Source organism: Phyllostomus hastatus, unplaced genomic scaffold (assembly GCF_019186645.2).
Source record: "Phyllostomus hastatus isolate PE091 unplaced genomic scaffold, TTU_PhHast_1.1 phas_scaffold_78, whole genome shotgun sequence".
Classification (NCBI taxonomy): Eukaryota; Metazoa; Chordata; class Mammalia; order Chiroptera; family Phyllostomidae; genus Phyllostomus; species Phyllostomus hastatus.
The window spans coordinates 40,101,654-40,129,385 of record NW_025334041.1 but is presented as its reverse complement, the minus strand read 5'-3'; the positions used below and the strand labels follow the sequence as shown (position 1 = coordinate 40,129,385).

Below are 27,732 nucleotides of genomic sequence, written 5' to 3'. Positions count from 1 at the left end.
AATAAAAGACAGGAAACATGGAGTAATAGAAAGATCATCTTAAGGGGAGTTATATTCAGTCTTAGCTGTGCTAATTTAAGTATTTAAGCAAGTTATTTAATTCCATAAAACTAATTTCTTTGTTTATTATTGTGTGCACTTAACAGTTAAGCAATAACATGTACTTAACTTCTAAAATCCAAATCACTCATTTTATATGACCTGATCCTTTAGTAAGTAATATATATGTACTGTACATAAAAGTATCTGAATATACACCAGAATCTTATAAAGCAATTGTTCTTATTTGCCTCTATTATCACAAATTATCAGTAACAGCTTAAATGAACAAGATGGGAACAAAACATCCAGTTGGTAAAAAAAACTTCCTTAATCATTTGTTTTAACTGCCTTTCCAAATTATCTTTAAAATCTGGCAAAGAACAAAGAAATTGACTGAAAAGGGACTCATCCTTCTTTTTCTAGAACTCTTTTCAGAGCTGCTTATTAAAATGTCACTGAGAAAGGAATAAAAAATAGATGAGTATGGACAGGGCATTAAATCTATGAAGTGAAGCTTTAAATTTGACTTGGACTTTTTAGGATGACTTAGGACTGACCATGACCATCATAATTAAATTTATGTGAAAAAATATTGTTATTTGAAAATTATAACCCAATTTACTGTATACTAATAAATGCCCAGAGCCCTGCATTATTATTAATCGTTGACAAATTATTTCTTTTTTAAACCTATTTCAATCTATCTTTTCCCTACTACTGGTCCCTGAAACAGTTGTCTTCGATGGCATCTGTGTTTCCAAGTACAATGGCAATCTATCCGAAACCCCACCACTACATCACATCTCCACTGCTAACACCCAGGTCCACATCGCTCTCATCTTGTGCCTAAGTTACTGGAAAACTCCCTCAATTGATCCCCTTGTTTTGTCTCTTGTCAGAAGTTCTGGCTATTTTCCATAAAGCAGCCAAATTCGTCCACTTAAGATTTAAGTCAGCCAGGTCATTTAATTTCTCTTCTCAGAAACCTACAACAAAGTTTCTTCCCCCCCCCAACCTCCTACAGAATGTAAATGTAAATCCTTCCAATTCCTACAAGGCCTATGCAATTTAGCTCAATTGCCCTGTAGCCTCATCTCCTGCTACTATCTTGCTCATTCTGTAACAGCCAAAATGGTGTGCTATTTCTTTCCTTTAAAGTTTTCAAGTTCTCTTCCACCTCATGCCATTTCCAACTACAGATTTTCTCTACCTAGAATGCTCTTTATAAATAAATGGATATGGCACATGCTGCTCCCTCACTTCTTTCAGGGACTCTTTGAATGTTTCCTTAATATGTACTATCTTTCAAAACAAAACATAAAGTAGCAAAACCCCTCTCTTCTAACTGGGACACTTTCCTCTCTAGCATTTATTAATTTACTATTCCCCACCTCTTCTTTCTTCTTCTTCTTTTCTGATTACTAGAAATTAGTTCCATGGCATCAGAGAATTTTGTTTTGTTTCATGGCGTATCTCCAGTGCCTAGACATGCATCTGGCACTGGTAAACATGCAAACAAATATGAAACAAAACCCAACTTCAGATTTGTCAACTTGTTTGCTCTTCAGCGACAGCACTACAATGAGAAGTAGTTCTTCTGCTGTAAAATGTGAACTCCCTTTAGCCATTTCCCCCAAATTTAATCATGCCCACATTGCAAAATGTCAACTATTACCTTGTCCACTCGACACGTCGCATTTTGGAATCTGGGAGCAGTAGCCAACTCGGATGTTTGGATCAGTGGTAAAACACCAGGGTGACTCAGCCCCATCTGGATTCCGGCAATAATTTTCTCTTAGGTCCCTATTGAGAAGAAGCATGTTAATATCAATTGCCCAATTCTTACCCGGATGGGATCAGCTCTATTACGTCTCTAGAACCCCAGAAGGTGTGCCTGTCTATAAGTATAGTTCTAAGTTTTAGTTTCAGGATAATTTTAAGAATTCAGAACTCAGTATACACAACTAACACTGCCTCCATTACTGAAATAAATGTTGTCAGATGTTGGTATTCTTTTTCTTTCATAGGCCTGGAGTTCCAGAAAAACATTATTCCTTCACCAAAGAGAAAACTAGTACCACTTCATTCCTCACACTTATTCTCTAGAATTGGACTCTCAACGGTTTCAAGTTTTAAAAACTGACCTGTTATTTATTATGTTTTTATAGCTCATATATAATGTATAAACAACATGCATCATTCTGCAGAAGAAAGGCTGTCATTAATAGTCATTAACTACTCTCATTTAAAATCAAAGTTTCATCTATTCAAACATTTCTCACAAAAATCATGTAGCTATATCTTCTTTGAATTCTATTCCCTCAATTTATTTAATTTGCCATACCTATGTATTTATTTTAACCTCAAAGTAGTTATTTCTTGATTTAGAAAAGTTACCAAAATCTTTATAAATATTTTTCATAAAATGAAGGCATAACAGAAACCTAACTATAGAGCTGTCAGTGTAGCATATATACATCCTTTATTTTACCAGTGATTTATTAAGTATTAAGGGTTCTCAATAAGGAAAAAGTCTACACAAATATTCCCAATATGTAAAAGGATTTTAATGTGAACCTTAATATAAGGTTAATTTTAAATAAAATATTGATTATTTTCTTTGCTAGAAAATGCTCTCTAATTTGAAGCAAGTTTGTACTTTCTTTTCTTAGATCCATGGCTAATAATTTCACAAAAATTAATATTCAATCTATTAGAAATAATATTATTTACATTACTCATATCCTATTAAAAATACTATAATTTTATTAACACCCAAATCGACCATTAGAAACTGAGAAGTTTTTAAAAGAAGTAGTTTGGGTTTTGTTATACAATCAAAAAGTGACAGTTTATCTAGTTAAAAATGGGTCCTGACAAAAACTTTGTTATTTAAGGCTGTAAGAACAGTGACTGACAATAATTAAGGCCACAATGTATCAAGTTTTCAAAGTTATAACCCATATTCAAACTATCAGCCTTCTCATAAAATGATAGAATTAACTGGAAAGATAAAGAAAATCTTTTATTTCTTTCAAGCCACTTTAAACCTATGTTTCAAAAATTTACGTCAGTAAAAAATATGTGCATGTAAATTTACATAAGTTTACACAAGTTTGTAATTTTAGATGAAGAATAGCTTAGTTAAATTATTTTGAATTGTTAATCTAAGGCAAGATAATTAAACAGAGATCTAAGACTAACAAAAGTCTTGGGTTAGGTCCACTTTCAAAAGCCATCTAGAAGCACCTCATTAATCTAGATTAAGCAAAACTGAGAGTCAAGGTATGCCCAAGTATTCTTCCTAAAATCTTCCCTTCACTTGATGAAAGAACTGTTTACAATTGCTAAAAGAAATGTATCATTGTATAATTTATGTAGATTCATCACAGGCACTATAGTTGTTATAGTTTTAAAAACTGTCATTTGTAAGGAGTCTTAGTATTGAGGCAAAGTGTCTAATACAGAGAAAACTGATTAGCACACTATTCTCTATTAGATCACAAATATTAAATGCATCAATATCCTGGGAAAAATGTTGACTCAAATTTTATCCATTTTATAATACAACTGACTTTCGCCTTTTTGGTTTGTAAGTTTGGTTACCTTGACCAAACAACTAAATTAAGGAAGGATGGCTTAAATTCTGGTAACAAATAACTAAACTTTTGATAATTTTTATGAAATGTTTAATTACACTTTTATAATTATTCTCCTTTTCTTACAGTTGAAGCTGATTGGGTATTCACACAATACAAGACCTCGTACTTGAGCATTTCTGGTCACTAGAAGTTAACAAAGTGGGAATGGCACTGCCACTTTCTTCTTTGTCTCTCTTAACCAACCTTCATTTTCTTTGCTTTTCCTACTTCACGTTTATTCCTAAGGTGTGAAACACACAGTTCAGGAATAGCGTACTGCTGCGAAGAAAATGGTGGGAAATAAACCCAGAATGACAACTATAAATTTGTTTTTGTAAAATAATGAAAAACTCATAACAGATGAATATTTACTATCTAAGTAAATACATTAAATTAACTTAAAAAAAACTCATAAAATATCTCCCCTCTCCAGTGGATGGGCCAACTAGTGCTCATAATTCTACATCTTGAAATGTTAAGCTCTGTTATTAAAATCCAATTACATAAAGCCAATATATGTTATTTATAGGTGCTATTTCAGCAAAACCACTATGAATGACACGTGTGTTATAAATTTTAAAAGCAATCATTTTATGTTTCCCATAACAAGGTAGACAATTTAAAAACACATGGCATTGTGGCTGTGTCTGTCCAACAAAAGTCAAGTGGTGAAAAAAAGCAGGCACGGAGAAGGCACATACAACTACATAACTGATATTCAATGGAAGTTTCTTTGGCTTGATTCACTGAAACAATTGTTTTACCACCTCATTTTTTAAAGAAACTTTAGTAACACTAGAAAAATATTCATTTAAATATTAAAAGTAACTTTGTTTCAAGGCTGAAAATGCATGTTTACCATGTCAGCTGAAATCAAGGTTTTCCTCTTCTTGCAGGAGAAAAAATACGTAATCACCCCTAAACTTAATATGAAATTTTGAAAAGGTTTCTTAAATAGACCTGCAAGAGCAAAGCTGTGATCAGAAACCCGTATATGTGCTGCCCAAAGCACGGTACATCAATCATCTGATTTCGAATCACCTAGATGCTTGTTAAAATGTGTATCTGATGTCCAAATATCAAAATCTCTGAGTGGATTAATCTGCCTTTTAACTCCTGATAATCCCTAGGCACACTGAAGTTTAAGGATCACAAATACAGAAATTAGTAAAAAGTAACCACCTTGCCTCATTTCCCCAGGGCTTACTGGAAATTTATAATATTTGCCTAATTTACTCACTTGCACTTGAAATTCTCAGGAGTTATATCATGCTGGTGAGGATACTGGGAATCCCATCGCTGACATGGAATTCCATTCCAAATGGCATTGACGGTGCCCCGATAACCTTCTCCTTGACCTTGAATGCATTCAGTTGTTTCCATATGGACATCTGTGTCATTCATAGTACTGTGAGCTATTGGTAAAAAGAAATATAAACTACATAAAATCTTTCAACCAGTCATTTTCTCCTGGGTGTTCATCTGCATTTGTATCATCAGGGTTTTTCGTCACATAAGTTTTTATAGTAATTGAGTGGAAAAAAAAATTCAACTTTTCATTATTACTACCACACTCAACTTAAAACAATGAGTTGAGAAGGTGGAATCGACTGTGAAATTTTTCCTCTTATAAAATAGAATATTTGAGCTTGGCTTTATCTAGACCAATTAAAAAAAGTATCAACTAATAGTACTTAAATTCCCAGTACCTGTCTACTCATTTATTAATATTAGTTGTAAAATCTTTCTATTAACACTTAAGTATCACATACATGTTTGTTTAAGTAACTTCTTTTTCTTCTTTTTATTTTCTAATTGTTGTTCAAATACAGTTGTCTCCATTTTTCTCCCCACCATTCCCTCACCCCAGCCATCTTCACCTCCCACCTTCGATCCTACCAACTTTGGCTTTGTCCATGTGTCCTTTATGCATGTTCTTTGACAACCCTTTTCCCTTTTTCTTAATTTGGAAATTGAAAAACATCCATGAGTAATATAGTAACCATGTAGGAAAATTAAAAAGCACTCTGCTCTGTTTGGCTATTGAAAAATTAAGAAAAGGAAAATTAATGTTGGTATAGAGAACAGAGTTATAAAAAATTTATCATTATTATTATCTCCCTTCCAATTTTCCTTTCAAACACCAAATTAGGTTGTTCTTGAAACGCTCTTTAAAATCCTTTACTTTCATATGTAACTTATATGGGCTTTATAACTTAACTCACTATAACTTATATAAGCTAAATATATCACATTTCTAAAATAAGTATAAAATTATTACTAAAATTACCTTGCTTAAATACATACAAAGTTTATAATGATACTAACCATGGTTTTTCTCCAATATTATAAATATATTCTAAGCCTACATGCTTTTTTTTTCTTTTTAATCAACTTATTGGCATTATAAAAGCAAATTTCTTGTTCCTAGGTGATTTTATTTCTTGCTCTTTTCTTAGTCCAGCTGCAATTCTTACCATACTTTGTACAGATCATGAAAATCTCAGTTACAAAGTAAAAAAAGATAATTAAATTTTTACCACAAGTTGGACTTTCTTTTTGTCTTTAATGTTACTCACTTAACCAGAATAAAACTCAAGACATCCTAGAACAACTAAAATTCATATGACTTCTCAAAACATACATGAAAATGTTTATGGTTCATAAGAGTGAAGTCACTGTAAACTCTTCAGTTACCTTTACAATTTCAATGTTTATTCAAGATATCTGTGGATAAAACTCAAGTTGACATCCTCCAAGACAGTTTAAGATTTGAATAAATGTCTTTGATTCATCCAATCTGGAATTAGATGTATCATTTTTCCAAAGGAGAGGTCAAAATTAGACATGACTTCAGAGGCTAGAGATGTCTATAAAAATGTCCTTATTTAATGATGTAAAATTCTTTTAAAATGGCCTTTAATTTTTCAAAGTTTATAACTTTCTCATAAATAATTACTACCTTATGTTGCCGAATGCTTTATTTCATTAAATTCCATCAAAATTACATAGAGCCTAAGTTTGGAGTTCTTCTAGGAGGTTTGTGAAAAAAAGAAGAGGATTAATTAATGACAATTCCAACCACTGGAATATGTTGTACACACAAAGTTCTACAAATTGCCTTTTTTTTGTATGTGCCTACCTTAAAAAAATAATGTGGCTCAGAATTATCCTAAATTAAAAGGAAATTCAAATAATTCAGATGGAGATGACTGACCCATGAAGTAGTCTTTGAGAGTTGAATAGATAGATACATAGATAGATGATAGACAGATAGATAGATAGATAGATATAGAGATATATAAAATACATATTGATTGGATAACAAAAATTATTGGACTTGGAGAAATGACTTGTATAGAGGAAGTTGGTTCTAATTAACCAAGTCCTTTGTCAATTTAATATTACCTACTAAATTTCTTTCAAGAAATAAAAAATAAGATGTATCTCATAGGTCCTGAAGAAGTGTATATATTTCATTAAAACAAATATCACAAAGCTACTACATTTCTGGTGATTTGAGTTTCCTGTTAAGTTATTCGAGGAGACAGTGAGTAGATATCTTTAAAAGTGATAACTCTAAAACAGATAAAAGCTCAAGCTTATGCTGACATATTTCATATCTAGTTCTAGAACTATGAGGTAAAAGACAAAAACAAAGATCCCCAGGAATCCACCAATTCATTAGCTTAATATTTTAAGGAGAAACATGTTGATTCCTTCACTTCTTGGACACAAGCTCCTTAGGCAGTAGACTCATGACCTTGGTCAGGACTCAGAATCCTGACAATGGAAGAAAGGTCAGAGTTAGCGCAGTCAAGGTGAACACACTTCCTTTAACCTTTTCACAGACCTATTGCCTGTCTTGGGTACTGGGCTCTCTTACTTTCCTACTTATTTGTGTGCATGTTGTTTTATTTGTATTACTGACCCATTTTTTTCAAGGCTGAAACTATAGCTCTTTATTTTCACATGAACAGTTTAAAGGAAGTCATCACTAACTTTTGTTTAGTTAAAAAAAGAAAACTACCCTCACACATATATATAACATGACACAAAACCTTGGGCTTAATGGAGACCCACCTGTCATTAGGAGCCTGTTTGGAGCATTTTTAGTTTTAGGAAAAAAATACTGTGCAGAAATTTTTAGAAAACAGTTTATAAATAACTTTGGGGAGCAAGAAGTTTTAAAAGCTAGTTTGGGGGGCTTATTTCCCAGGTGCAATTATTTCTCTGACACTGTGAACATGTAACCAAGAAGCTCAGTCTTGTCAATAAGACCACCTTTAGCTAGATGTGGGCCCCACACATTGCACAAGGAACCAAGAATGAGGCTGAGCCCATCAGAGATTAATGGGCTCTTCCTCTCCTTGGACAACGGTATGATTTGCTAGATACCAACCTAAACAATGAAACAAAAAGGAATATGATATTCAGAGATGATAAGGGATTTGGCTGTTACTTGATAGAATTTCTAAATGTGGAAGCAGGTTCAGAGGGCTGTTTCCTCTACTGCGTGAAGGTAGCTTCTCATGTTAAAACTATCCCTACCTGTGTGAGAGTGGGAGAGCAAAATGTTATGCCTATGACATTAATACAAGATTAAATATAAGGTGTCATTTCTAGAGAGCAGCTGCATTCTCCAAGTAATTTTTTATTAGCATCTTTTATAGTGATATTATTATATGATAGAAATGACCCATAATCATTAAAATTTGAAACAACACATAGAGTTTTAAACACAAAAACAATTTTACTTACATTGATCTTTATGAAATGGAGATAATTAACAAACAAATATCACCGTAGTTCATTAGGAAATTAATACCAAGGAAATTCAAAGAGTAATCACACAATCATCAGAGAATATTAAGAGGAATGCTAAAATGTAAAAGCAAGTAGAAGATAAATATTTTTCTAATTTGAGGGCAAAGTTTTCCAATTTTAGAAAATAAATTTATGAGAAGAAATATCTGTGTCACAAAACCCAAAGTCAAAGATAATGCTACTTATATAAGAATAATGAGGAAAATATTTCACTGCTGATTGATCCACTAAAATTTCAATGTCAAGTTCAGAGACCTATATGTTAATTTTAACTTTGCACTTCAACTGCAGAGGTCCCCAATGAGATTTATTAAGGAATATTTCACATTTAAAAATAGCAATCATAGAATCATTATTTAAACAATTACATAGAAGACGTTTTTCCTAAAGTTTGATCAGTATATTTTAAAACTTTTGAAAAAAATCTTATCTCAAGGACTCACTAAACACTTACTAAAAGACAACGTAAGTTAAAATGGTTAAATAAAAATCAAAATCTTGGATTTGGTTTAAATAACTTGGACTATTAACAAATTCTATTTTGGACATAGAAACTAAAACCTTTTGAAATTACAAATCCAAAATACGAAGAATTATGTGCATTAATAGAATATGGAACACAATAAATATACCTTTTCTGTAGGTCTTGCTATAGATTAAATATTTGTGTCTCCCCCAAATTTATATGTTAAAATCCTAATCTCTAATATGATGGGATTAGGAGGTGGGACTTGATAACTGATTAGGTTACAAGGACAGAACCCTCAGGAATGGGATTAGTGCCCCTATAAGAGACACCACAGAGTTCCCCAGCTACTTCCACCTTGCTGTGTGAGGACACAGCAAGATGGTCATCCAGACTTCTGGCCAAGATGGAGGCACAGGTAGACACACTATGCCTCCTCACACAACCAAAATAAGGACAACAACAATTTAGAAACAGAATAGCAACCAGAGCTGACAGAAAACTGAACTGTGTCGGACAACCAAGGAGTTAAAATAGACACATTCATCCAGACCAGTAGGAGGGGCAGAGTTGGGTGGCTGGGCCAGAGAGAGGTCAAGGCAGAAAAAAGCGGTGGCACCTGGTGCGCAAGGCAGCAGGGGGCTGACCCTGGGTGCACAGGCGGCAGCTGGCAGACCCCAGGCACAGGATGCCAACGGGCAGACCCAATGAGGCGGCAATTGTGAAGTGGGCACGGTGCCCAAGGTGCCTGGCTGACCCAGTGGTCCCACATTCCCATGCACATAAACCAGGCAAAACTGGGGAGAGAGACAGACCATGCAACTCAGGGTCCCAGAACGAGGAAATAAAGCCTCTGAACACCCATTGACAATACCTGTGGTGGCTGAGGTGCAGGGAAACACTCGCAGCCTCACAGGAGAGTTCACTGGAGAGACCCACAGGGTCCTGGAACGTAGACACAGCTTACCCACACAGTAATCAACACCAGAAGAACCCACTTCACTTGGGGAAAGCAGTGGAAGGGATTGAAATCTGACAGAGAGTGGAGCAAGTGCCATTGTCCCCTCTCGGACCCAGCCCCCACATACAGCATCACAACCCAGCAAGGTGGGTTGCTCCACCCTGGTGAAGACCTAAGGCTCCGCCCCTCATAGGTAACTGGCTTGACAAGACAAAAAAAAAAAAAAAAAAAAAAGGCCCAAATGGAAGAACAGATCAAAGCTCCAGAGCAAATACAACTAAGCAACCAATCAGATGCACAGTTCAAAGTACTGGTGATCAGGATGCTCACAGAATTGGTTGAATTTGCTCACAAATTAGATGAAAAAATGAAGGCTATGCTAAATGAAATGAAAGAAAATGCACAGGGAACCACTAGAAATGGAAAGAAAACTCGGACTCAATCAATGGAGTGGACCAGAAGAAAGAAAGAAACCACCAAACAGAAAACAATGAAGAAACAAGAATTCAAAAAAATGAGGAGAGGCTTAGGAACCTCCAGGACGTCTTTAAATGTTCCAACATCTGAATTATAGGGGTACCAGAAGGAGAAGAGGAAGAGCAACAAGTGGAAAAGTTATTTGAACAAATAAGAAAGGAGAACTTCCCCAATCTGGCAAAGAAAATAGACTTCCAGGAAGTCCAGGAAGCTCAGAGAGTCCCAAAGAAGTTGGGCCCAAGGAGGAACACACCAAGGCACATCATAATTACATTACCCAAGATTAAAATGAAGGAGAGAATTCTAGAAGCAGCAAGAGATAAGGAGACAGTAACCTACAAAGGAGTTCCCATCAGACTGTCTGCTGATTTCTCAAAAGAGATCTTACAGACAAGAAGGGACTGGAAAGAAGTATTCCAAGTCATGAAAGGCAAGGACCTACACCCAAGATTGCTCTATCCAGCAAAGCTTTCATTTAGAATGGAAGTGCTTCTCAGATAAGGTCAAGTTAGAGGAGTCCATCATCACCAAACCCTTATTTTATGAAATGTTAAAGGGGCTTATCTAAGAAAAAGAAGATAAAAAACATGGATAGTAAAATGACAGCAAACTCACAATTATTAACAACCACACCTAAAACAAAAACAAAAAGAAACTAAGCAAACAACTAGAACAGTAACAGAACCACAGAAATGGAGTTCACATGGAGGGTTAGCAACAGGGGTGTGGGAGGAGGAGAGAGGGGGGAAAGGTATGGAGAATAAGTAGCTTAGATGGTAGGTAGAAAATAGGGAGAGGGTAAGTATAGTATGGGAAATGTAGAAGCTAAAGAACTTATGACACATGGACATGAACTAAAGGAGGGGAATGTGGGTGGGAGAGGGTGTGCAGGGTGGAGGGGAGTGAAGGGGGAGAAATGGGACAAATGTAATAGCATAATCAATAAAATAAAAATAGTGAAAAAAAATAAAGAACATGGTCATCTGTGAATCAGTTACCAAATGTGCCAGCAGCATCTTGATTTTGGACTTCCCAGACTCCAGAACTATGAGAAATGTCTGTTGTTTATAAACCCTCCAATCTACTCTGTTGTAGGAATCTGACCAAAAACAAGCCTCAATTAAAATATTAAACAATCAAAATAATATTATTATTTTTTATTTTAATAAGAATCAGTACTTTCAAATACATAACTTGAAACAACTGAACAGTTTTACTTATTCTTGCGTTTTAATTCAGTGGAAATATTACTTTGGATTTTAACTACAAACTGGCAGTTTCTAGATAGTATTTTACTTTGAAAAGTACCTTTTTAAGTTACAGGGTCCAGCAGAAGTACCACCTGCTTGAGTGTGGTTGGCAGGGTAATAATATGGGTGTAATAATAGTTTTAATTTGAACATCTCACCTAAAATGTCATATGGTGTGCTTGAGTGGGATATTGTTATGTTAAAGAATTACATGCTTATGATTTTGTAATAGAAGAGTTTGTAATAAAAAAGGGGCATTATTTGTACCAGATGCTCTATTTATCCCATTTGATATTCAGCTGCTAGAAGTAACCCCATAAACAAGACTGCCTAATTCTGGTAGTAAGCAATGTATAAGAATAAATAACAAAGGCAAATATATATATAAGTACAAGATAACTAAATAGTCTTCCTCAATAAATAAGAGTTATTATATGACTCATGCAGCTGCTTAATAAATATTATTTGATGAGGACCATGATGAATGATTTGTCCATAGACCATTTAACTGTGATATACATGTTTGATCTTTGCTGCCTACATACATACATACTATTCAAACAAAATAAATTATTCCTGAACTGTAATAAAATAGACTTCTGGAGCTGTCCTACTATATAAATATTAAAACTTGGTACAAAAACAAAACAAATGTTTTATCCCAATTAACTTTGAAAGGGCCACTAACTGTTGGGAAAGCTATTCTTTCAGATTTTATGCTTTAACATGGTACCTAAATTAAGGAACAGACTTGAAGATTCTCTGGTAGCCAAGTGAAGTGCTAAATGAGCACAGCAATATCCCCAAATATCAGCTGAAGCAGATCGAGTCTAGCCGAAGCAACATGTTTTTAGAACACTACTTCCTTGCATGTGCAAATATTTTTGCAGGTTATGTCTACAAAGATCACACTGAAAATACCGGGAACTGTTCTGAGAGTTCCTCACAAACAAAACATTTGCCAAGGGTGTCGGTAGTGACCACCCTTTGGAGCAGATGCAAAGATATTTATATGATCCTCAGTGACCCATGAGAGAGAGAATATTTTTCTTTGATGATTGACACAGTTTTCTGTTTGAAAATGTTTTAAGGAAAACATTTGCTATTGAAATTTTTACTGTCCTGTTAGAATAGAATCAAATACAATGGGTACCTCTGGAAACATTAATTTCCCTTCGCTGGTGTGGGTGTGCTATGATCTGACTGCTAGTGGGGAACTTCAGAGTATAAGAAGATTCTTTGAGAAAATGAACATTAACTGTGATTTAATTCTTGGGACAAATATCTGACCCCCTGAAAAAAAGAGACTGGTAGAACAAGATGACTAATAAATCTGATCCCTTTTCCCTGTGAAAGGCTAGCCCAACCTATGAAAAGAGACGACAGTGCCTTGATGGAGGTCAGTGAATGGCAACTGGAGAATTCAAATGCACATGCTCATTATAGAGAAGCACACCTACAGCTCTGTAACATTTACACGGTAGATACAAATCCCTATATTTACATTTATCCTACACTCCACAAATTTATTTTGCCCAGTGGTGATATGTTATTACTGTTATTTTGCCTATAGAGAAAAACAAGCTGCATCACAGGCCATTTGACAAATACCTGCTTATTCCTTCCATCCAACCCACTTCTCATTTCTAGCTATTGAAGAGCAACTGAAAAGTAGGGTTTACTTTGTGATGGTCCCTGGAGACTGAGAGCAGTGTGTAAAGCTGCTCTCCTGTCAGCAGACTTGTACTCTTTGGGGCCACAAAAGACAGGATCAGGCTCAATGTAAATTTAAAGAGCTTCTTGTTTTAAAATTGACGTGGGAAAGTAGTATAAAGACCTCCAAAGTGCAAACCTCAAATTGCTTACACGTTTGCTTTCCATGTGAACCTCCAATTCCTATCTGAAACTTTTCCCTGGACTTTATCCAAGCTTTTTCTGGTATAAAATGCTCAAGAGACAAGACTTTCATGGAAGGTCTTCAATTCTATACTCCTACTCTTTAGTAGATGACTTGGAAAAAACGTCCAAGTTTAAGATCTTTCCCTTGAGAAAGGGTATTGATAGCATTGTTTTTCCTGACTCAGGCTACAATAAGATTTTGTTTCTATGAATCTTTCTCTGGCCTTGGAAGGATTCGTAAAATTCAGAAAAATAACCAACTTCCTCTAAGCAAGAGAACAATTTCAGTGTGTTTGTATGTAATTTTAGGAAATTTTTTTCTGAACATATAAACACAATGAATTTTAAAAGATAGATATTCTCTTAAAATGACATCGATGTTCACTGGTTACTGTGAGGAAGGGTTCTCTTTATTAATTACCAGAAGCAGCATACCTGTATTAGCCTGCTCAGGCTGCTGTAACAACATGCCACAGGCTGGGTAGCTTAATACAACAGATATGTATCTAACTCACAATTCTGGAGGCTGGGAAGTCCAAGATCAAGGTGCCAGCAATTTGCTTCCTGGACTACAGATGGCTACCTTGTCACTGTGTCCTTAAATGGTGGAATGAGAGAGTGAGAGTGATCTCTCTTCTTCTATTTATAAGGTCACTAATCCTCATTTAATCCCATTTAACCTCAAGGATATACTAAAAGCTCTATTTCCAAATACAGACTCCATAGGGGTGAAGGCTTCAATGTATGATTTTTTGTGTGAGGGAGGGACACATTCAGTCCATAACAATACTTTTAATAGAGATCCTATATATCAAGGATCTGTCTAGGTCAGAATTCTGAAATGGGGAGTTTTTCAACAGGTATCAAGTTTCAGTTATGCAAGATGAGTAAGTTCCAGAGATCTATTGGACAATATAGTACCTACAGTTAACAATACTGTATTGTATGCTAAAAATTAAGATGCTAGATCTCAATTTAAGTGTTACCATGATAAATACATAAACAAATGGCAGGAGGGTGGCAGAATGAAACTTTTTGGTGGCAATGGATATCTTTATTACCTTGACTGTGGATGGTTTCATAGTTATATAGATACATTCAAACCCATCCAATTGTAACATTAACTATGTGAAGTTTTCTGCATATAGTTACATATCTAGAAGTTTAAAAACTAAAAGGAAAATAAGCCCTGGCTGGCGTAGCTCAGTGGATTGAGCACGGGCTGTGAACCAAAGTGTCACAGGTTCGATTCCCAGTCAGAGTACATGCCTAGGTTGCAGGCCATGACCCCCAGCAACCGCACATTGATACTTCTCTCTCTCTCTCTCCCCCTCCCTCTCTCTCTCTCCCTCTCTCTCTCTCTCTCTCTCTCTCTCTCTCTCTCTCTCTCCCTCCTTCCCTCCCTCCCTTCCCTCTCTAAAAATAAATAAATAAAATCTTTAAAAAAATAAAAGGAAAATAAATATGAAGAGAAAAAAAGATAAATCATTGAACATCTTGTCTATTGGTTGAAGAAGGAAAGACCATCAAAACAACCAGCAACAAAGGAACAAAAATTAGGCCAGGGAAGCATGAAACCCGAGGGCAAGTTGAGGAGTTGATGGGAAGAAAGTATGAAGCAAATCTTCATGGCAGACAATGTCTGACAAAAACTCAGTTTTCATATAAAAATCAAAAGGCACAGAAGAAATTCCACAAAACACAAAAAGACACAAAAAGAAAATGAAAACTATGGCTATGTAGGAAAGTCACATTCACTCATTCAACAAAGTTGTGGAAATTCTGTTATGTGCAAGACAATGTGCTGAGCACTGTGGGATACAAAAAGAGACATGGATCTTGCCCTGTTGGAGCTTGCAAATTTTGAAAGATCTATTAATCAATTAATTTCAAAAATAAGTGTAAAGATAGGAGTCTAAGAAGTACATGGAAAGAGAGGCTTATGGTGCTATAAATACATAATAAAGAATTTGACCAAATCAGGGATGTTGAGTGAAGAAATGATGATTGAGCTGAACTTTGAATTCAGGAAGGAAGAGAAAATTTTTCAAGAAAGAGGAGACAGCAAGGGTAAAGGACCTACAAAGACAATGTGCAAAATAATAAGGTATAAGAAGGAAACTATTCCGATGGAACAGAAAGCATGGCAAGAAATGTGGTAATACATGAGATTAGAAATATAGGTGTAGGAATAAAAGATGGTTTTGTTTCACCTTTGTCCTGAGGTCAAAAGATATCACTGGTTTTTAACTGGTGAGTGTGTATGTTGTATGCTAGGGATGGAGAATGATATACTCAAATTTTTAAAAATATATTCTTTGCAGTGTAGAGAAGGAATTGGAGGGGTAAACTAATGAATATAGGTACAGATCCACAGGAAAGGTCATTCAGATACTCAAGATGAAAAATAATGCTCTCTTGGATAACAGAGACAGTGATGAAATATAATAGCCAGATTTGAGTGGTACATAGAAGATAAAATTGACAGGTATTGATAGATTGAATGTGAAGAATGAAGGAAATGGCATGTCTAGGATTATTCTAGATTTTGGCATTTAAACTATGTAAATGGTGGTACAATCATACAAAATGGAGCTTAAAAAGCATACTAGCCACCTTACCGCATAAATAAAGAAAATCAGAGATAAAGATAACAAGTGATAGAAAAAAGTCCCCTACTAGGTGGTTGTTGGTGGTGAGAGGTGAGGGAGGAGCTAACAGACACTAATCCTAATTAGTGTACTCTAACAGGATTGCATCAACCTTACATGCCTGATATATAGCAAAAACAAAAAAAAAAAAAGTTTACAGGGACACCTGGGGTCCTGAAAATTCTTTCACAGATCCAGGAGACCAAAACTATTTCCTTAACAATGCTATGACATCATTTGTCCTTACAAGCAGAATTTCCAGATGTACTTGGTGTATGATATCCCAAACTACTGAATGCAGAAGCAAATATGAGGCACTCATTTATCTTCTTGGGATTAAGTTTACATTAAAGAAACTTGAAAAACATCTGAATTTGAAAAAAGTCTGTAACAATGACATTGTTTCCCTTATTTTTCTGAAAAAGTTATTTTTTCATTCAAAATAGGTTATATTTATTAACATTCAATGGGCTTATTTTTAGTAAATTAATGCAATTTAAAAATTTGTACTTTAATTTCAACACAATAGATAAACATTCATATAACCCACATTGACAATTTAGGGTTCTCGATAATATTGAGGATTTTAAAGATATTGTCAGCCCAATAAGTTTGTGAACAACTGATTTAAATCATCAATGAGAGACTTCTGGCCAAGATGGAGGTGTAGGTAGACACACTGTGCCTCCTCACACAACCAAGATAGGGACAACAATAATTTAGAAACAGAATTAACAACCAGTAATAAAAGAAAGTTGAACTGTATGGAAGTCGGACAACTAAGGAGTTAAAATAGACACATTCATCCAGACTGGTAGATGGGGCAGAGTTGGGCTGCTGGGCGGAGAGGGGTCCTGGCACAAAGAGTGGTGGGACCGGGTAGGTAAGGCATCCCGGGCACTCAAGACCGCAGCAGGCAGACCCTGGGCACACAGGCCAAGGCTGGCAGACCCTGGGCGCAGGGTGGCAATAGGCAGACCCAGCAAGGCCAAGATAGTGAAGGGAGGCACTTCACACAACCCAGGGTCCCAGCACTGCGAAATAGAGCCTCCAGGCACTAACTGAAAACACCTGTGGCGGTTGTGGTGCAGGGAGAGACTTCCAGCCTCACAGGACTGTTCATTGGAGAGACCCACAGGGTTCTAGAATGTGCACAAGCCCACCCACACCGGAATTAGCATCAGAAAGGCCCAGTCTGCTTGGGGGAAGTAGCGCAAGGGACTGAAATCTGACAGAGAGTGGAGCAAATGCCATTGTCCCCTCTCGGACCCAGCCCCCACATACAGCATCACAACCCAGCAAGGTGGGTTGCCCCGCCCTGGTGAACATCTAAGGCTCCGCCCCTCATAGGTATCTGGCGTGACAGGACAAAAAATAAAAGGGCCCAAATGGAAGAACAGATCAAAGCTCCAGAGCAAATACAACTAAGCAACCAATCAGATGCACAGTTCAAAGTACTGGTGATCAGGATGCTCACAGAATTGGTTGAATTTGCTCACAAATTAGATGAAAAAATGAAGGCTATGCTAAGTGAAATGAAAGAAAATGCACAGGGAACCACTAGAAATGGAAAGAAAACTTGGACTCAATCAATGGAGTGGACCAGAAGAAAGAAAGAAACCACCAAACAGAAAACAATGAAGAAACAAGAATTCAAAAAAATGAGGAGAGGCTTAGGAACCTCCAGGACGTCTTTAAATGTTCCAACATCTGAATTATAGGGGTACCAGAAGGAGAAGAGGAAGAGCAACAAGTGGAAAAGTTATTTGAACAAATAAGAAAGGAGAACTTCCCCAATCTGGCAAAGAAAATAGACTTCCAGGAAGTCCAGGAAGCTCAGAGAGTCCCAAAGAAGTTGGGCCCAAGGAGGAACACACCAAGGCACATCATAATTACATTACCCAAGATTAAAATGAAGGAGAGAATTCTAGAAGCAGCAAGAGATAAGGAGACAGTAACCTACAAAGGAGTTCCCATCAGACTGTCTGCTGATTTCTCAAAAAGAGATCTTACAGACAAGAAGGGACTGGAAAGAAGTATTCCAAGTCATGAAAGGCAAGGACCTACACCCAAGATTGCTCTATCCAGCAAAGCTTTCATTTAGAATGGAAGTGCTTCTCAGATAAGGTCAAGTTAGAGGAGTCCATCATCACCAAACCCTTATTTTATGAAATGTTAAAGGGACTTATCTAAGAAAAAGAAGATAAAAAACATGGATAGTAAAATGACAGCAAACTCACAATTATTAACAACCACACCTAAAACAAAAACAAAAAGAAACTACGCAAACAACTAGAACAGTAACAGAACCACAGAAATGGAGTTCACATGGAGGGTTAGCAACAGGGGTGTGGGAGGAGAGAGGGGGGGAAAGGTATGGAGAATGAGTAGGGAGGTATGGAGAATAAGATGGTAGGTAGAAAATAGGGGGAGGGCAAGAGTAGTATGGGAAATGTAGAAGCTAAAGAACTTATGATACTTGAACATGAACTAAAGGAGGGGAATGTGGGTGGGAGAGGGTGTGCAGAGTGGAGGGAAATGAAGGGGGGCAATGGGACAACTGTAATAGCATAATCAATAAAATATATTTTAAAAAATAAAAAGATAAATCATCAATGAGAATTTATGAGGGACAATAACCACATTAGTTTTTCAAGTGCCAGAGAATTATTAAAGTTCAGCTCAACAAAACACAATCAGTCCCAACAACTAGTATTATTTCTTCCTGAAAATCAGTGAACAAACTATGTTTCAGAATATAAAGTTATTTTAAGGGAAAACCCTAAGAAAATCAATGCTTCATCTAGGCACTTTATAGGACCTCCAATCTTATGTGTTGGGAACGTCTTACATTTCCAAATACGTGGAGGTCTGCTAAAAGTCATATAGTCAGAATCTTCGTGGGCTGCTGCCTCTGGGCAGACAACCCCTTCTGAGGAATGTGGTGTGAAGGAAGACTGAGAAGGCCTGTCCCGGAACACCCTGGCTCTCATTCGTCATGTGTAAGCAACATTCATCCTTCACTTTCAGCGATACAGATTGTAATATTAGAAGGCTGGGAACAATGTGACAAGAACAAATTTGTGGTTCCTTCAGGTTTTTAACAAATAAAAGTAACTGAGAGAAATATTCAAAACCTTGGCTCAAAAAGATGTGAATATCCTAATGTCGAGGTAATGTCAGCTTTCACTTTACTAGTTCCTGCTAAAGCTCTAAAACTTCAGTTTTATCATAGGCCTTGGTCAGTTTTGTTCACTGCTATATCCCCATAATCTAAAAAAGCATTTGATATATAAGATCTACTCAGTAAGTATTTATTAAATAAATCCTATCGAAAGGGGACAAATAACCCTCTTGTGTTCTCTTTGTGCTACCTGGGACTGCTGTTATGCCCAAGGCTTTTACTACCAGCAGTACTTACTTATGACTTTTCAAGACCTTCAGACGAGACTGAACTTAGACATGCTATGAGTGCACACATCAATCACCTACATTTTAATATAAGGAGAATTAAATGTATTATCTTTCTCCTCAAATTTACAACTCCCTCAAATATGGATCATCTACCCAATAACATAGGAAGTATTTTAAACTTTTCTTTCCCTATCTGATTTCCCACTACATCCAATTTGTCATTATCCTGGACACTCTACCTCTGTAGTATAGTTCACATCCTTCCTCACTCTGTTATTCTCACAGCTGACTGCCTCAGTTCACATTTACTTTATGTCCTACTGCCCTATTAAAATCAGATCTTATCAAACCCGCCTGTCTCCTTCCTCAGCCCTCTCCATGCCAATTACATGGAGTGTAGGATAATTCTTCCAGATCAGTGGTCTTCATATGTTGTTGTCTTTTTGGTCTTGGTTTTTCTTCTGTTACTAAAAGTATTTTGAAAAATTATTCATATTTCCTCCTATGTTTTAAGTTGACTCTGCACTTTTGTAAGTTTAAATAGTTGAAAAAATGTGATTTCCAGCATAACTATTGACATTTTTTTTAAAAATGTTATTTTTAATGGATTTAGTAAACTGTAAACACCACAGTGATTTAATACCTACTCTTTCTGATTAAAAATGAACAGTATTAAGTTTTTTTCTCCTTGAATCATTTTTTCCATTTCACTTTACCCAGAGAATGCTATTCTAATATAATGTATTTTACTTTATGTTGGAGAGTCTTTTACTGCTTGCCCCATCATACTTTTCTAAAATATTTTTAAATATTGAATTTTTAAAAAATTTCTTAGGACCACAAAATTCTAAGAGATAAATACACACATTTACTAAACACACACACAAAAACACATGTGATTGTGTATATATATGTATATATTCTGGATAGTTATATAATTATTACTAGTACATAAATAATAAGCAGCAAGCATAGTATTTTCAAAGATATCTTTGTTTAATGTCCCTTATTTTTTATACCCTGGAATAATGTACCACATTAAAATTCAGTGAGGATGGGCACTGTGCCTTTGTTCAGTAAAGTAATGTGATGAACTGGACTGATTCCTTAGGAATGCATGTGTCTCAAGAAGACTTTGGGAAAGAATTCATATGGAAATAAAAGAGGTAGAATTGAGCCTTTTAAATTATCCATGCCTTGAAGACCTTTAGGAGAGTCACCCTGAGTTTCATGGGCACCGATTTGGAGACTGCTATTCTAGATCACGAATCATGTAAGACCACTTCTCCCTGCTTTATTTTTCAGTGTTTCTCTTGGGAACTAAAAGGGCCACTTTGCAATCTGATTTGATCTGCCTGCCATCACTCTTATCTTTTTCATCTTCTTCCATTTCTGTTTTCAGCCCATCCCTACCCATATCAACTTAATCACTGTGCCTTGAATACTTCAGTGCTGTCCCACCCATCCATGCCTTTACACACCTTTCCTCACTGGCCTAATCACAGCCATTTTGCAGAACTGAAATAAGGGCTGTTTATAGATGGAAAACACCTTGCTGTATGTGTTAAATAAATGTTGGCAAATCTAATGTAGATATACATTGAAATGAGTTTAAAACCTTACCTTCAACTTTAGAGAAGTGACATAATCAACTCGTACTTTTTTTTGCAAACATATTGAAAATTCAGAATATATCCAAGTAATTGGGACTGAGAGAGAGCCAGAAAACTCACCCAAGAATCAAAAAAAGCTCAACGTCACTAATGATCAGAGAGATGCAAATTCAAACCACAATGAGGTATCACCTTGTACCTGCCAGAATAGCTATCACCAATAAATCAACAAACAAGTTCTGACAAGAATGTAGAAAAAAGGGGACCACAGTGCACTCTGTTGGTGGAATGCAGACCAGTGCAGCCACTGTGGAAAACAGCATGGACTTTCCTCAAAAAATTAAAAATGGAACTGTCTTTTGACGCAGTGATACCACTTCTGGGACTATATCCTAAGACTTCCAAAAGACTAATCAGAAAGAATATATGCACCCCTATGTTCACAGCAGCATTATTTACAATATCCAAGGTCTGGAAACAGCCCAAGTGCCCATGTAGATGAACTGATAAAAATGCTGTGATTTTACACAATGGAATTCTACACAGCCATAAAAATGAAAAAAACTGTTACCTTTTTGCAACAGCATAAACAGACCTGGAGAATATCATGGTAAGTGAAATAAGTCGGAGAAAGATGAATACCATATGATCTCACTCACGTGTGGAATCCAATGAACAAAATACACTGACTAACAAAATAAAACCAGAGGCATGGTCACATGGAAAAGACTGATAGATTGCAAAGGGAAGGGGTGGGGGGGGCCAGAAAAGATTTAGCCAAAGAACACATACATATATATGCAAAGCCCATGGACACAGGCAACAATGTGGTGAAGGCCTGTGTAGGGGAAGGGATGGGATTGCGGGTTTGGTGTGGTGTGAAAAGGGGAAGAAAATGGGAGATATCTGTAGTAATGTCAACAATACAAAATTAAAAGTAAAATAAAATTTAAAAAATAATACATATAAAAAGTAATAATATTCTGTTACAACCAATGCATGTAAATACATGTGTGGTAGACACAATGAAATTATGGCTCCCAAGGTTCGTACCCACTGGGGTACACTCTGTACAACTCCCTCCTGTTGAATGTGAGTGTGAACATTATTGGAGGGCCACTCCTGTGATAAGTTTATTAGCTTCTATTAGCTTCAAAAAAGTGAAGAGAACTTACAGATGTAATTAAACTACCTAATCAGTGGCTTTAAGTTAATTGAAGGAAAACCAGCCTAGATAGGCCTTTCCTAATTAAACAGGCTCTTTAAAAGAGGGTGTAGGAGTCAGAGGCCGAAAGTAACAGGAAGCTATCCTGTTGGCTTTGAAGAGGTAAACTGACATACTGTGGAGAGGGTCATATGGTAGGAAACAACAGGTATTGTCTAGGAACTGAGGACATCAGCACTACAACTACAAGAAACTGAACTCTGCTAATACCCATTGTACTTGGAATGGAAGCCTGAGTTTTGGATGAGACAGTGGTGCTGGTATGCATCTAGATTACAGCTTTGTGAGATCCTAAGGAGCGAACTCACCTGAGACATGCCTGGACTGCTGACCAACAGAAATTGTGAGAAAATAAAAATGTATTGTTTTAAGCCACTATTTTTTTTGTAATTTGTTATGTAGCAGTAGAAAAATAACACATAACTGAACTACCACCAGATTTCTTGATTTTGCATTATAGGCTTCATTATATTTCAAAGCTAAAATATTTAAAAGGATATTCATGAAACATTGCCTATTATACTTCCCAGAATTCCAAAATGTCAGCTTTTATTCATTTTTTAAATTTTTTCTTTACTTTTATTATTAACACAGATGTCCCCCCTTGCCCCTATCCCCATTTGCCCATCTCCACCCAGGTCCTGCCCACCCTTCCCTCTGGACATCGAAAGTGTGGGCTCTCTATGTAATTTTATAAACTAAAAGCTACCCTGTAATGAATTATTTCTAAAATATTTCCAAAGCTCAAAAGATTATTTTAATCTTAACTCTGTATGTTTGATGTGTAAATTCTACCATTTTCTTAGAATTAACATTCTATAAATACCACCCTCTATTGAGCAAATACATTAGAACAACTGCATGCTACTTGCATAATTGGTTAACTCTTCCTTGGACAGAAAATTTAAAAAATCTAACTAATAGTTAGGAAGTGTTATATTTATTCAATTTCTTTCTTCTCCCAATGTCTGTTAAAAATAACCAAAGATTGGTTGGAAAATGAACAGAAGACAACACCTGGATGTTTTTGCCGTGTGTGTCAGTGGAAGGGTGAATGTGCAGGTGTGTGTGTGTGTTATTGGTCTTACTGGTCTTATTCCAGAGAAGACTTTTAAGAGTACCTAACACACACACACACAAAGGAAGGAAAACTGTTGTACCTAAATGGTTTAGGATGGCGGAAAGAGTAACAAGATTTTAAAAGTCAAAAAGTAGAACTAATTCAATCTATAGAGAGGAACACTGTCACAGTAGTCATCTTTATTTTAAATGACCAAACAGATAGTTAATTTTCCTTGGAATGCTGTGTTCACACAACAAGCCTTCCAGATTCTGCAATTATTTCACATATGCCAGACACATCCCTTTCTATGGGCTTTGAGTCACCCCCATCCTCCTCCTGTTCTAGGGAAATACACAAATACATATCCATATCCTCATAATTGTATACTTATCATTCTGAGTGCTGGTCCATGATCTATACACACACACACACACACACACACACACACACACACACATACACACACACACACACACACACACACATATATAATCAAGCCAATTTATAACATTGTTATACAATTCTTAAAGCATTTTGGGATTCAGTTGAAAAAAATATGACCTGTACTCATAGAAATAAAAGTATGTATATATCTAATTATTATTCAGTAGTATTATTTCTTTTTTCACTTCCATTTTAAAAATAAAAATAAAAGAAATAAAAGAACGTATATACCTAATTATTATTCAGTAATATTATTTCAAAAAAGTGAATATGTGAGTTAACCATGGAGGAAAGGACCAAGCACAGAGATTTAAAAGGATACCACAAAGCAAGTAAGAAAAGCAACTTTTTATCACAAATTTAGGAGAGTGGTAAAGAACAGTATATATTGTACAAAAGAATTGTGGGATTGCTAAAAGAGGTTGACATAGAATGTCAGTTGTGTACAGGGACAGGTGGGGATCAGCTACTAGAGATTAAAGGCATCTGGGAGAATCTTCCAGTAGACTTATTATTCATCGCTGCAGCTGCTGTCACTCACCAGAAAAGGTTCACAGTGAGCTGACAACTCATGTTATATCTGAGGAGGAAAAGTAGGGAAAGGACACAGGATTGGAAGGTAAGAATCTAAGGTCCTAACTTTGACAGCCTATGATATTGCACATAATCCCTGATCTTTTTCTCTTTATGTGAATTCTTCTTTTTTTCTTGATAACATGAGAATGTTTAGACCTTTCCAAAGTAGAAATGTTTTGTGTTTATGTGTACACTTGCATATTTATCTCTTTCAAAATAATGGCTTGGGCAGGATTACATAACACATTTTTAAAATATTAAAACCTACACACATTAAAGCATCAAGTAAAATAGTTGTTAACCTGTCTCACTAATAATCACCTGCTTAGATCCAATCTGTGAGAGGAAAAGGAAGCAATAAATTTGATTCTAACTTACCGCACATTTTAATTGCACAGTACTCCCAAGGGGTGTCAGGGTCAAGAGTATAGCACCATGGCCTCGGCTTGCCATCAGGGTTGCGGCAATAATTATCATCAAAGCCCTTGTCGGGATATCTGCAAACCACACCAACAAAAGTGTCACGTAAATCTGCCTGGAAACACTACCCAGCCCTCAGCTCACAAAATAACTTCTGATTTAGCTCAGATAGTGCTTAGGCTGGGAAAAACACAAGTTCTCTGTTTTACCTTAAAAGGACTACTAATCATTGACTGTTGAACCTACTAACTTACACATTCGACCAAGTATAGAGTACCATCGCCCTTACTAATAAGTTAAGTCCATTTGGTTCCTGTCTACCAGCTGAGGTCCCAAATGAATCCAGTTTTTATAAAGCCCCATTAAGGATAGATTACATAAATGAGATGCTCATTAAGAAAACAGTTCCTCTTCTATGGCAGGCTTAAAGTTTACACTGAAAGGTAGGTTTCAGTAGCTGTTACTAATGATAGAACAATTCTGGAACTGTGCCTTTCTAGGTCATGCCCTCACCTCCACCAGAGAAAGAGACAAATTCCATCACACCCATTTCTCTATACCCTCCTCCCTTTAAGTTAACTGGGGCCTTCACTGGTGACTTGATTTTAATTGCTACCATCTCTCTTCTGCTCTCACTTGAAAGACTAGAGATGCACTTAAAAATAAAGCAGGGTTTTAATTTCATTTAGAACAATAAACAAAAATATAGAGAAGAAAGAGCACCTTTCAGCAATTCCTAAACAAAGACAGGGTTAGAACGTCCTCTGTAATTATCTATCTTTTTATTCTTTATAATAAAAATGAAATTTTTTTCAAGTAAAATGTTTCAGGTGAAATGAATGGGCCAAAGCAGAGATTTTTTTTAAAACTATTTAAATTCCAAACCTACTCCTGACGAGAAAGTGCACTTGGTTACCTGACTTCTCCAGATGCGCAATTTCAAAATACACCAGAGTAAAGCAGCCTAAGAAAAATCGTTTGCCCTACCTTCCATTGCCTTTCTATGGGCATGAACCCTGTCATGCTGTCATTCCTGTGAGCCCACTGTGCTTAACTCACTGAAGACCTGCCTCTAGAAGGAAGATGGCTTGTATTAAGCAATAACGCCTCTTCCCACAGCTCAGGCTTGTCAAAGTGGTCACTATTGCAGATGCATCTCTGTCTTTTTTTCTGCTATAGAAGGGAAAGAGGAAGCTTCTGTTAATGCTTCTCTTCCACACTCTACTGATGCTCCTCAGGACCGTCCTGATTGCCAGGAACCTTAATCTGGTTAGCCCAGACCAACTGAAGGTGTACCAGCGTTCTCATATACCTCATCACAGGTCTTTTTGTCTGATACTTTCCAGAATACATCGTATAAAAAGAATTTCTATTTCAGTTTGTTATGGAGCAAAAAAGTTTGTGAAAAAAATTACTGGTAGCATGATCTGGTTGTATCTTACCTTTCTGGCACAAATTTGTGCCGATGTGGCGTCTGATGATCCCAGCGCTGACAAGTCTTGCCTGATTCTGTATGATCCATGGGACCTCGATAACTTTCCCCATTGCAGGTCATGCATTCAACTAATAAAATTAAAGTATGGCATGTTAATTGCCTGTGACAGAAAAATCAAGAGCACCACTGTTCCATGTAAAGAACAGTAAATCACCTGTTTGGCAAAGAGATTTTTAGAAAACCTTACATACAACTTTAACTTTAAATTAGGGCCTAACATCGATAAAGAATGACATGAAATACTGCTTACAGAAGTTTTCAAATAGCTTAAATGGAACTTTTGTACTTAGTGTCATACAGAGTGACTGTAGGGCCAGGACACTACCTTCGTGACTTTTCGGTAACTGTCCAAAACGTGCTTAGGAACTGGAAATATCAAATAGGGCCTTGGGGCTTTTCCCTGAGTTGGTCTAAAATACAAGTGATGTCGGTATCTGTACTGTGAATACAATAATGCTCCTCTCTCAACTTAACCTCCAATTGTGTACACAGGGAAGGAGTACACATCTTATTCCTAGAGCTAATGCCAAAATCAGGGCAAGATCAATTGGAGAGTCCAGCTTTGAATAGAAATCTTGTACTATTCAAAGAACATGGATATTTTAAAAGAAGAAATCACAGCTCCTTTCTGTTAGTGAACAGCCATGTTGATTAACTGGGCAAGCTTCATTCTTATCTAGCTTAGGATGGAAGTTGACCTGATACTGAACTCCTTGTACTCACTGTTTTTAAAATGTATAAGCTGATCTAGTTATGCAGGATCTTACTGATGATTCTGTATGGTTAATTAATAGTTCTCTTCTGGCTGGCCTCTTATGTCATATTGAAAACTCTGAATCACATCACTAGCTGGAAAAGAGACTTCTCAGGTGGACAGGTTGATTTGTAGCACAGCAGGCACCCTGTGGAATAAATCATTGCTTGGCCTTCCTACGGATCAGGCAAGCTTCCCCAAACACATCATTTGTATCTTGTGATTACTGATCATCTAACTGTAGCCAAAAGGGAGCAAAGATATCAATGTTTAGTTTTATCTACCAAGATCCAGCCTAATGAACATTTATAATTATTTGGAATATCAGAATAATCGCTTTTGAACCTTTGATTTTTATAATCTAATAGGACATTAACTATTCACTTTCCAAAATGTGAAACTGTTTGGCTTGAACCAGCTCCTTTTCATATAGTTTAATCTATGCACTGAGACAAGGGACCAATTCAGCTTCTTCTCATTTGATCCTGAGATTCCCCAGACTATAGTCAGTGAG

General features: G+C 36.2%; 1 protein-coding gene across 3 annotated transcripts in view; it reads right to left on the bottom strand.

Moving 5' to 3' along the window:
* HGF (hepatocyte growth factor) overlaps window positions 1–27,732 on the bottom strand; it is a 79,262-nt gene that overhangs the window by 26,320 nt on the left and 25,210 nt on the right. For all 3 annotated transcript variants that reach the window (XM_045827654.1, XM_045827652.1, XM_045827655.1), the window contains 4 exons: window positions 26,412–26,532; window positions 24,928–25,046; window positions 4,924–5,098; window positions 1,718–1,845 (listed from right to left, as the gene is read on the bottom strand). In XM_045827654.1, coding sequence (XP_045683610.1) covers window positions 1,718–1,845; window positions 4,924–5,098; window positions 24,928–25,046; window positions 26,412–26,532 — 543 coding nt within the window. The remainder of the gene's footprint in view (window positions 1–1,717; window positions 1,846–4,923; window positions 5,099–24,927; window positions 25,047–26,411; window positions 26,533–27,732) is intronic.